The sequence below is a fragment of the Notamacropus eugenii genome, chromosome 1 (assembly GCF_028372415.1).
Source record: "Notamacropus eugenii isolate mMacEug1 chromosome 1, mMacEug1.pri_v2, whole genome shotgun sequence".
Taxonomy (NCBI): domain Eukaryota; kingdom Metazoa; phylum Chordata; class Mammalia; order Diprotodontia; family Macropodidae; genus Notamacropus; species Notamacropus eugenii.
The window spans coordinates 216,853,256-216,865,827 of record NC_092872.1 but is presented as its reverse complement, the minus strand read 5'-3'; the positions used below and the strand labels follow the sequence as shown (position 1 = coordinate 216,865,827).

Below are 12,572 nucleotides of genomic sequence, written 5' to 3'. Positions count from 1 at the left end.
TGAAAACACAAACAAAGACACTGTTATAAGGAGATTCCAGGATATTCAGTTGTTTAAGATTCCTAGAGCTTCTCTAATATTTAGTGAACAGGTACTGAAGATATTCTCCAAGGATGGTCATAGCATGGTCATTATCTATTTTCCTCCTTCTGCTTTAGGTGACTTGGTGATTCTAGATGGCCCTCCTACCTCCAGCTGGCAAGAAGGTCGAAGTTGCTGGGGGACCAGAGGCTTTTTCCCATCATCATGTGTACGAGAACTTTGCCTCTCTTCTAGAAGCCGCCAATGGGAATCTCAGAATACCCTGCTTCAGGTTCCTGAATATTCAATGGGCCAAGCCCGGGCACTGATGGGACTTTCTGCTCAACTGGATGAGGAGTTGAATTTCAGAGAAGGGGATATAATCACCATTATTGGCATACCTGAACCAGGCTGGTTTGAAGGGGAACTTGAAGGCCAAAGAGGTATATTCCCAGAAGGTTTTGTGGAGCTTTTAGGGCCCTTGAGGACTGTGAATGAAGCAGTAAGTACAGAGAACTCAAGATACATTATTAATGGTGTGTTAGATGTAGCTCAGGAAGAGAAGAAGAGAGGACTAGAGGAAGATGAAAATGAATTGGGAGCTTACGGTATTGCCCTCTATAAATTCCAAGCCCTGGAGCCAAAAGAACTGGACTTTGAGGTGGGAGATAGGATCCAGATTCTGAGGACACTGGAAGATGGCTGGCTGGAAGGAAAACTGAGGGGCAAGACAGGCATTTTTCCTTACAGATTTGTAAAATTGTTTCCTAGTACAACAATGGGGGAAGCTATAGATATACCCCAGGAGAGTGATCAGAATAAAAGTCCTATAACTCCATTGAGTAACCTGGAGACCTCCTTTGTTGCCCATGATGAAAGGAATAAGCTTCACGAATGTGATGTAGAGGAATCCACTTGTACTGTCTCTGAAACATCCAGTTTGTCACTGAGCCATCTGACTTTTGATTGTGAAGAAGATAAAATTCTTTACGAAAGGGAGAGTGTGGGTGAGCTTCCAAGAAGCCCAGAAAGAGGCTGTGAAGGTCGTCTTAACAAAGGCTTTCTTAATACTGATTCCACAAAACCAGTCAATGGCATTTTCTCTCAGACTCCAATTCTTCCTCAGTCCTCAAAGCAGAAAAGCCTAGATTTCCACACTATAAAAGAGACACAACTGAATATGGAAGCAGCAGAGAGCCACCAAAGTTCCGAAGGATGCTCTAACACTCTTCCTTCAGAAGCAAAGGACAGGGATAGCCCTTCTGTATCAATCAGAGAAACAGGTTCTCTGCCCAGAACCCTTGGTGGTCTAGTGAGCCCTCTTCAGAGCAGCTCTGCAGCTTCAGACTCTGGGCTACTAAAGTCCAATCAACTAAGCCCTAAACTCAAGGATGGGACTGGCAGGACTAAAAACCAGCAATACAAACCCAGAGAGCCTTCTTCCAGCTTTAGTAGTATATCAAAAGACATGGAGATACAGGCTGGTCTGCAAGCCAAGGGAACTGTCACTACAGCACCAGTCCTTCCACAGGGAGAAGGCAGTACTGATCTGGATTCTAAATTGACAGAGCAATTGGCACAATTTGAGAAGAGCCTAGCTGTACCTAAGGCAGAGTTGAGCAAGAAAATATCCAGGCACTTTTCAATCACAGACTTTAGCTCTGAGAAGGATATCGTCCGTGGTTCTCCCACACTAACAACTCAGCAAGAGCCACCTGGAAGGCGAAAGGTCCTGAGGCCACCACCTCCCCGCCCCTGTGCTCCAGCATCTACTCCTCATTTATTGGTGAACCAGAACCTGAAACCTGAATCCCCATCTTTTTCAATGAGGCCCTCCCGTCCAGCCCCTCTCCCTCCTTTGGCACCACAGAGGATGAATTTAACATCAGTCAAATCCCATCCTCCTTCTCAGCTTCACTGTGATACATTAGAGAAAGAGAACTCTAGTTATCTGGACAAGACCCTAGACTCAGACTCCCAGTGTTCCTTTCTGCTTGTCAGGATTCAGGAAATGGAGCAGGACCTAGAGGAATTTAGCAGGACTCGAGAGGAACTAAACCTGTTGCTAGAAGAAAAGCAGGATGAAGAACTAACAGCAGGGACACTGGAGAACCTGGAGTTCTGTGACTATCACATTGAAAGGCTGAATATGGAACTCCAGCACCTTCGAGGTGAGTAAGATGGAATTCAGTTGTCATATCTGATTCATGATACATTCATGTAAAAAGCTTAGCTGGGCTAACTAGGGACATGTTATAATTTCTCACTTACAAAGAACTGTTACTTAGCTATTTTAGTTTTTGGTCTTTCAAACGAAACTGTTCTCAACGTCATCCTTCTGATTGGGGGATCCTGTGAAAATAAGTTAACCTTGCTCAGCCTCAGTTTCCTCACAAAAGTGAGGAAACTTGTAGGGAAATTTTTTTTAATAAACTTTAAAGGGTTTTATTGATATGCAAGTTATTATTGCCTTCGCAGGGCTGTTGTGAAGAAGGCTCTTTGCACATGTCAGAGCACTATATGAATGAGTTCTTTTTATTAGCTGTGACTTGGTAGTTGACTAACTTCATTTAGCCCTTAATAGAATCTACTGTCCTCCCTTCATTGATGACAATTCCGTAAAAGTAAAGTGGCACTATCTGTGGTGCCTCGGGATAGAATGCCCCTGATTATATCTTCTCTCAGTCTAACTGCAAAGGCAGTGAAGACATGGGTGGTGGGGTCACCATAGTCCAGAGTCTCAATCTCAGTTTCCCAGGTTCAGAAAGTCCACTTTAAAAGACTACCCAGGTGTAAGCAGGCCCTGGAAAAGTGATTCCTGCTAACCAAACTGATAAGAAACTGTAAACCAGCATGCTATTTCTAATAGTCAGCAATATTAAACATGTAACTTGTCTGAAGGAATCTATGTTGCCTAAGAACTAAGACTGATTATTCTTTCTGGTGGTAGGTCCTTTGCAGACCAGGTTATACATCAGAAAATTTCTTGGAGAGAATGATCTTTGCTATCACTTACTGAGGGTGAATTTCCAAATAAGCCCTTTAGAAGTTGTTTGTTGACCTGTAAGTATAGGAAGGAAGAGGCCTGCAATACTAGTAGCTGACATCAGGTAATACTTTAGGTTGTAACGCATAAACCAGTTGGCTGTACATAACCCCTCAGGTATGGATAATGGAGAAAGCTTATAAGCTACTGGTAGTTCATGTATACTTGTTCTAGCAAATTATAGCTTAAACTAAGGGCAAATTACTTAGCTACCTCCTATAAGAGAGGCAGAAAATCTGGTTATGGCATTTACTTTCAGTGGCTTCCTAGTGCCACTGGACATGTTCCTCAGTTTGACATTGAAAAAGGCTTTTACAGTTTGGCTCTTAGCTGGCATCTGAACATAATTTCACATTATTCCCCTTAACACACATAACATTTCAGACAGACTGGCACACTTGCTGTTCTTTGAATTCAGCTCTCCTTTTTTCACTTCCCTCCCTTTAGACAAGTGATAGTTTCCTCTTCCCTTCTGCCTCTTAGAATCCCTGGTTTCTTTAAAGGCTCAGCTCATAAGCTGTGTTCTATGGGGAGTCTTTCATGATGCCTGAATAGCTAGGTTTTGTCTAGCTTCAGATTGTCCTGTGTATATTTATCTATTAATACATTCTGTCTATCCAACAGAACAGAAATTTCTTGAGGACAAGGACCATTTTTATCTTTGTATTCTCAATACCTAACAATGCTTTATGCCTAGTTGGTGCTTAATGAACATTTATTGGATTAGTTTTCATAAAGAACTATAGTAAGATTTTCAAGCAGTAACACTATCTGATGAAGTCTTATACTTTTATGCCCTAACCTTGATTGTTATTAACCACCATTTAATAAAACACTGATATTTTCTTATAGCTCAGTAGAACATATCTTGAATCTGTGATCAGCTTACTCCCAACAGCATCTCTAGGCTGCAATTTAGACATTAAATTTTGATGTTCTCTTTTTGTCTACAAAAAGCTTGCATTTATCCCATGATTTGGACTGGGAGTTTAATCACTTCTTGTATTCCTGTCCTTGCTTCTTCCCCTGGCTTCTCTAGTCTCCTAATTCCATACCATTGGGCACCTGGGAGAGACAGTAAACAAGGTCAGGAGAGGGAGTCCCCACTGAAGTGTCCTCTGGCAGTTAACCAGGCACTCCTTTTTCTTTGAACCCGTTCCTCCCACTCACTCCTCAGCAGTATCTATAGAGTATTGCCTCAACTCTGGGAAATGTATAACCTGACTAGCTGCTAAGGATCTCTGGAAGTTTTTTAAAGAGTCAAGAAATTCTTCCTGCTGAATATTTTAAACAGCTTGAATAGAAAACAAAAAAAAAATTTAAAATACAGTTAACATGATGGTTTCCTCACAAAGGCACCTCTGACCCCTCCATACCTCTGTGTTTTCTTTGTGTTCTTTTGTACTTTAGTACATTACTGCTGCTTTGACTTAACTTTTTTCTCCCAATGTTGACCTATTGTTAAACAGCACTACTCTGTACTGTTATCTGCTCTCAAAATCCAGCTTTTCTCACAGAAGCTGTACTAAAATGTCTGTTCTCTCTTCAAGTCTCCCCTCCCCACCAATCATAAGCATTTGTTTAGCATCTACTAGATTCTGGAAGTACAAATAAGAAGAATGAACAAATCCCCTTTCCCAAGGATCTTATGTTCTAATGGGGAAAACAAGTACATAAATTGATATATTCAGAATAAATATAAGGAGGATAAGTATGCAAAATAGTTAAATCTGAGGTAGTTTGGGAAAGAGGGCGCTAACAGCAGGATAGAAGGCAATGCCTGAGGAATGGAGAGAAGGCCTGTGTAGAAAGGGGAGCAGTATATGAGATGAAAAGAAGGGGAGAAGAGGGGATTCATTTTCTTACGTAAAGACCTAACTTTGTACTTTACTGAGACATTTGCTCTGAACCCCTTCTTTTCCCCTTCTCTTCACCTCAAAAACTATTTGATATCTTTTTCCCTCTCTTTCCTTCAAGTTTCTGATAATGAGGTCCTTTCTGAGCTAATCATTTCCACCAGTTGCTCCCTCAATCTTCTCTCTCTCTCTCTCTGTCTTTCTCTTCCCCCCTTTCTGTATCCCTCCTCCCCAATTCTTCAGCCTATTTACTGGTTCTTCTATACTGCTTTCAAATATGCTGTCTCTTCCATCCTTCAAAAATCTTCCCAAGATCCTCCTTTCCCCTCCCCTCAAGCCATTGTCCTATATCTCTCCTCCCTTTCTCAGCTAAACTACAAGAAAAATTTGTCTATATTTGTTGACTTCACTTCCTGCTCTCTTAATCCTTAGTTTGCAATTTATTTTGCAACCTCATTGTTCAACAAAAATTGTTCTTACCAAACTTAACAAAAATCTTTTTTTTCAGTCCTCACATTTTTTTGATCTCTCTGTGACATTTGATATGGTTTACTACTACCCTTCTCTTCTTGGATACTCTTTTCTCTCTGGGTTTCTGTGACCTTGGTCTTCCTGTTAGCTGTCTAGCCTCTCTCTGGCACCTATGGCTAGATCATTGTCCTTATCATGACTTCTAATTCTGGGTGTTGTGCAAGGCTCTGCCCTTGGTCTTCTCATTTCTGTCAGTTTTCTTTCACTTTGAGGTGCCTTCTAAATTTTTATGTCTAGCACTGTGCTCTCCAGCTGAGCCTCAATCCTACCTTTTGAGTATTTCAGACTGAATGTCTTGGAGACATCTCACACTCGACATGCCCCAAGTCATTATTTTTGTATTTATTTATAAATGCTGTCCTGTCTCAAACTTCTCTCTGGCTACAGCACTGGAGTTCTTTCAGTCTCTCAGGTTCACAAACTCCTGATTTGTTCTGTAATTGAGCAACATTGCTGCTATGAAACAGTAGCTAGCCTGGACTTCTCCCACGCTCCCAGATATCCTCCACAGAGCTGCCAAACAGATCTTGAAACTCAGATCTGACCATTTCATTCCCACACTCAGTCAACTCTAGTGGTTCCCCATTGCTTCTAGGATCAAATATAAACTCATCTGTGGTTTAAAGGCCTTTTCAACGTGGCCTCATTGATTTTACTCCCCTTCTGTCACTCTGTTGTCTAGCCACTTTGGCCTTCTCTCTGTTCCTCACAGTCCATCTCCCATCTCTCTGCCTATGTGCTCACTGTCCTCCATGCTTGAAATACACTCCTTCCTCATTTTTACCTCATAGAATCCTTCTTTTCAAGATGCAACCCATGCACTACCTTCTACACAATTTCTTTCCTGATTTCTGCAACAGCTAGTGCCCTCCCTTCTTAACTACCTTTTATTTTTATTTATTTTCTACATATTAATTTTGTATCTACATATATATCTACTTGTTGTCTCCTCAATACAGTGTAAGTTCCATGAGAGCAGGGATTTTTTTCTTTTTTCTTTTTTTTTTTGCCTCTGTATCCCTAGTGCCTAGCACAATGCCTGGCACATAGTAAATGCTTGATAAATACTTGTTGATTAATTAAGTGAATGATTTTTAGAGAGATTTGTGTTTCACTGTGGTAGTTTGTAAAGCTATTTTTATCCATAGAACTACAACCAGGATCTAGATTCAAAGAACCTTCTCCTCAAACCATAATTGAGAGACATTGACAAATTCTTTCTCTCTAATTCTTATAATTTTAGGCTCAACTACTTTCACTTTGCTTACATTTATTAGTGATGGGTTACAATTTCCAAATTTACACACTATTTTTCATTGATTATATTTTAAATTGACTGCTTTCTAATAATATTTAACTTGGGTCAGCAGTCCTTGGCACACTTAAGCACTCAGGGCAGTTGCCAGCAGTCCTTGGCACACTTAAGCACTCAGGGCAGTTGCTACTGCCAAATTATTCAACCCTTCCTATTCATGAATTCTTTTTTCTTTCCTTTTCATGATTTCTTATCTAACATTTACTTAGTTCCTTTTTCCCCACTGCAGCAAGAAGCATATATTCAGTAATTCCCTTATCCCTTACTCCCTAAACGCACCAAAAAGAAAATAGTTAATACTTAAGTTAGAACACCCAGATGCATATAGAGTCAGGTAGCCTCATCATCTCACTAAACTGCCTGTAGATCACAAAGTAGAATGAGTTACTTTTGGTAATGATTTCTCTAAGTAATGTTACCTATGAGTTACAGTTTCTGGTTAGCTTCCATCATGACAGGTTGCATTTTATACTTTATACCTGTTTGGGGATATTTCTTCCTTTTGGAACTTTGGTATTTCCGACCCTGTGTGAAGAAGTGGGAAGTCTCACCCTCAGGACAACTTGTTCGAGACCCAACCCAGTGACACTCTTTACAATTTGCTACGTTTTCACTACCACAGTCTCTCTTGATCTTTCTAGCCTTTACCATGAATTTGTCTAGCCATGCTGTTGTGCCTGAATGTTCTGGAATTCTGCTCTTTAAGGTTGAAATTTCTGTTTTCACACTATTTAGTACAAATATGATGCCGTCTAAATTTTTTTCTTTAGCCTTCCCACCTCCAAGAAAATGTTGAATCGGTGAATGAATACTCTGGTAGTAAATGGGTAACGTCACCATTCATTTCTACCCACATCCTAGAATTTTTTGCACTAAATAAGTAGAGAAATTACTTCCAAGGCTGACTTAATATCTAGCCATTGTTCATATTTCAAGTTATTTTTAACTGCTAAGTAAAAATCTAGAGTGTAGGTTAAGTTTCATGTAGGTAAACTTTACTTTTGATTTGCATTCTTATCAGTCTCTTAAGTGTTTAATTCCATCCAAGATAGTGTTGAGCATATGGGAGGCACTAAGTAAATACTGATTTAATTGTGTATCATCTCTAGATTTTCTGTCTGTATCCATATCCAATCTGACAGCGTTCATTTTTACACCTTTAGTTCACAGACATGCTATTTATACTGTCTTCTCATGTGACTACATAGAACTCTTCTAGGTACCTAGCAGCACAAACAGCCATGCCAGGCAGGGAAAGAATTGACCAGATCCAGAGCTTTTGAGTGATAGCCTTAGCCTTTGACCTTTGCAGTACTGTAGTCCTACAACTTAGGCTCAGGCAGCAGCAGTGGCTGGGTTGCCTTCACAATTGTACTAGAACCTACAGAGACCTAGTTCTGTAACTGCTTCCCAGCTTTCTTTCCCAGTCTATTGGTGTATTCACCTTTCTTTGTTATCTCTAAGCAGAGGATAGCAAAGTAACTAACGTTAGACTTACCAGTCTCAGAGAAGTGATTACATATGCCCTTCAGGCTCTTTGAGGATATCAGGTTTGGTTGAATCACTATTGCTTCTTGGGATCCTATGAAAAGCAGTGTGAGGTAATCCCTAAAGTGTTAAACTTAGAGAGAGATAAGAAAACCTGGGTTCATATCTCTCCTCAGATATTTATTAGCTGTGTGATGCTGGGCAAGTTGCTTACTCTCTGTGCTTCATTTTCCTCATCTCTTAAATGAGGGGAATGGATGCAGTGTCCTCTAAGATCCCTTCTAGCCCTAAATCTATGATTCTATGAGTTCTGGAGTCAAGAAAATTCTTTTTTATACCTGCGTATGCTGAATTCCCTTATTCCCCCCCCCCCCCCCCCCGCTTTTTCCAGTAAGAAATTTGTTTTTTATATGCTATATGGGGAGAATTAGGGAGGGTTTAGAAGTGTAATATAACATGTTAGGGGGTAAAGCATAGTTCTGTAAAATTCAGAAGGATGATAAGGTCCCAATTGCTAATCAGTAGACTGAGATCCATAGCCATGTTCAGATGATACTATTTCTAAAATCTGATCAGTATTTTGCTATACTGGAAAGAGCATTGGATTTTGAGTTAGAGAGCTAATGTTCAAATCTTGGTTCTGCTACTTATTCTGGGACCTTCAGCAAGTGATTTCATCCGAGTCTCAAGGAATTAGAACTGCATGGTTTCTAAGGCTATAGCTCTAGCCCTAAATATATATCCAATATATAAATATATAGGACAGCTAAGTGGCACAGTGGATAGAGCACTGAGCCTGGAGTTAGGAAGACCTGAGTTCAATTCAGTCTCAGATACTTACAAGCTCTGTGTCCTTGGGCAAGTCACAATTCTGCTTCTGTTTCCTCATTTGTAAAATGAATTGAAGAAGAAAATGACAAACCACTTCAATATTTTCTGCCAAGAAAACACCAAATGGGTTCATGAAGAGTCAGACATGACAAATAGCTGAATGACAAAAATATATATATATATTTCTCTATATCTGATGATCCTGTAAGTTGACTTCCAACTCAGTAGATTACTTCTGGTGTTAGTTTGGAGATGCTAGTAGTTCAAAGATAGAATGCCCCTGGAAACAGTTGTGTTTTACCTTGGGAACATGATGTATTGGTACTTTAGAAATTCCAGGACCTCCCATAATTTTCATTAGCACAGCAATACAGTACCAGAAGAAGTTCTGCTGACCACATTTATTGCATCAGCAGGATGATAGTGTCTTTGGTGTCCTTCTAATCTGATGATACTTGGATTGGCATCCATGTTCACATCATATGGAATTACCTGGAATATGGAGTTACCTGACGTGTGAATCTTGGGATAGATCAGGACCAGAACCAACCTCATTGTTTTCTTTCTTTCTTTTTTAATGTTATTTTTTTAACATTCCTTTTTAAAATATTTGAGTTCCAAATTCTCTCTAACCCCTCCTTTACCCATTGTGAAGGCAAACAATGTATCAATTATACATGTGAAATTATTAAAAACATTTCCATATTAGCCATGATGCAAAAGAAAAAGCAAGAAAATAAAGAAAGTGAAGAAAATAATGCTTCAATTTGTACTCAGGGTTTATCAGTTCTCTCTCTGGAAGTAGATAGTGTTTTTTTTGGTGAGTACTTTGGAATTGTGGTGGGTAATTGTGTTGATCAGAGTTACTGAAAGTTTCATAACTATATTTATTATATTGCTGTTAGGGTGTAAATTGTTTCCCTGATTCTGCTCATTTCACTTTGCATCAGTTCACATAAGTCTTTCCAGGTTTTTCTGAAACCATCTCCTTCATCATTTCTTACAGGATGATAGTATTCCATCACATTCATATACCGTAACTTGTTCAGCCTTTTCCTAACTGATGGGTAGCTCCTCAGTTTCCAGTTCTTTGCCACCACAAAAGAGCTGTCATAAATATATAAATACATATATATCCTTTTTCTTTGATCTCTTTGGGATACGGACCTAATAATGGTATTGCTATGTCAAAGGGTATGCATAGTTTTATAGCTCTTTGGACATAGTCTCAGGTTGTTCTCCAGAATGCTTGGACCAGCTCACAAATCACTAAAGTATATAGGGGTCCTGATTTTCCCACATTTCCCAGCATTTGTCCTTTTCCATCACGTTAGTCCGTCTGTTAGGTGTGAGGTGGTATCTCAGAGCTGTTTTAGTACTTATGTATTGTGTACCCAGTATATTCCCCTGATTTCCTCTGTTCCTTAGCCATCATTAGGTTATTTTGGTGATTGGTATCCCATTGTTTTCAAAGAATTTTAGATATATCATAGGCAAAACACAATTTCCAAGTGTTCATGCTTTCTCACGCACAACCTAAATGTAGAAATAATTATCATATAGTAAGCACTCTAGTTTTTTTGTTCATTTTAAGTCACGAAATAATTTATTGAGGAATGATTTTCTGATGGACAGTTTCCAACAGTAAGTATAAAGTATGGAAAGCACAATGTAAATCGGATAGTTGCAAAAATGTATTTCTGGTTTCCAAAAATAACGGTCTTTGACTTGAACGTTCAGGGTTGAGAGTGCCCACATTCACCTGGGAATGAAAAATATATCGTGGGGGAAAACCTTAATGACCGCAGTGTGGTGAAGACACTCGGATCCGCGGTGGCCACCTCCACAAACATGGCGTGTACCTTGTGCCCGTCACGTCTCTGAGAGGAAAAGGGTAGCGTGCGGCCTGCGAGAGCTTTGGGAAGCGGCTAGAGCCTGCTCTGAACGGAAATGGTGCTTCTGCTTATTGGACTCCCGCCGATGCTTCCATTCCATTCACATAGCCCAGTTTGTGAGCCAGTCTAAGGCATTCCCTTAGCTTCCGGGTGAGGCCTGCACAGCACGAGGCCAGTGCAGGTGCGCATGCGTCTGTCACGTGACCCCCCCCCCGGGCAACCAATCAAGTGTCTCCAGAGGCAGGCTGACGGTGGTTGGTTTTGGCAGATCACGTGACAGCCACGCCAAACCCTCTAGCGGGCGGGGCGGTGTGCTGGGTAGGCCTCTCCACTTTGCCCACCCTTTCGTGTCGTTGTCTGCATCAAGAAGTCTGTTTTGGGGTGACCCTTCGTTTCCCAGTGTTATCCGCTTAGACGCCTCCTCCTCTTTGTTCTCACTTTTCCCTTTAGAGCTTGACGCATTTCTGAGAGCGGTGGGGGGCTGTGTGATTTATCCCTTTCCGATGAGGGCAGAATTGATCCAAGGTATGGAGGTGCCGGACCCGGAGTCAGGAAGGTCCGGGTTTAACCTCGGACCCGAGCGCTCGGCAGCTTGTGACCCTGGATTAGCTCGCCATTTCTTCGGCCTAGAAGGGGGTGTTAAGGTTCAGATGAGATGATCCTGGCGCATGTTAGGCACTTCCCTCATCATTTGGAAGGGTTATTCTTCTCCAGTATCAGCGCACTTTCTCTGGGTAGCTGTGTGTGTGTGTGTGTGTGTGTGTGTGTGTGTGTGTGTGTGTGTGTGTGTGTGTGTGTGTGTGTGTGTGTGGACACATAGGTGACATGCACAGAGAAGAGCTGGTTCCGGAGGTCTCACGCTTTCAGCGCTGCTGAGGTGCTATGGCTTGGTGAGAGGCGTGGTCGCTGCTGTCTCGGGGTACACTCTGGCTCTTACCCAGCCGGGGCCCCTGTGCCCTTGTGAGCAACTCTTGCACTCTTCTCCACACTGGAACTACAACCCAGAAACTGCCTACGGCAACAGAGTTGCCAAACACTGCCATCTCCTGCAGCCAGTGCCAGCAGGGGGTCCCCTGTGATGTTTCCCACCAGTTGTTTGACCACCTTTCCCAGAGCTGCTGCGCTGCTGTGCCCGCCTCTTCAAGGCCTGCAGCCTGGATGGGCTCTGGGCCAGTCCCTGCCCCATTGTCGCAGACCTTTCCTGTGGACTTCCTCAGTTGTTTTAGTCTGGAAAAATGCCTCACCCCAACCTGTCATTGGCACTGCCACTTCGGAATTCGATTTGAGGCGTTATTTTAAAGTTGTTTAGAGGGGAATGTTAAAGGGTTTGGATGGGTTGCTGTCCATACTGTGCCATCTCGACTCTGCGCTGCCTGTATAGTTTTTAATACCAGCATCAATATCAATTGATTTTAAATATGTAATTTTCCGAGTTTTGATTTGTGCTTCTGTAAATAATAGGATTTTAATTTTTAATACGTTAAAAGAGCCGTGTCTCAATATGTCAGCAACTTTAAATTTGGAGGACTAAAGTTTATTTTGAATGGGTTTAATCTGTTACCTATTTCCTTATTAAATGGCTTTTTCTT

General features: G+C 41.3%; 1 protein-coding gene across 5 annotated transcripts in view; it reads left to right on the top strand.

Annotated features, from left to right (window-relative positions):
• The window catches only part of DNMBP (dynamin binding protein), a 107,386-nt gene that overhangs the window by 37,612 nt on the left and 57,202 nt on the right, over nt 1–12,572 (top strand). For all 5 annotated transcript variants that reach the window (XM_072627146.1, XM_072627179.1, XM_072627138.1 and 2 more), the window contains one exon: nt 159–2,192. In XM_072627146.1, coding sequence (XP_072483247.1) covers nt 159–2,192 — 2,034 coding nt within the window. The remainder of the gene's footprint in view (nt 1–158; nt 2,193–12,572) is intronic.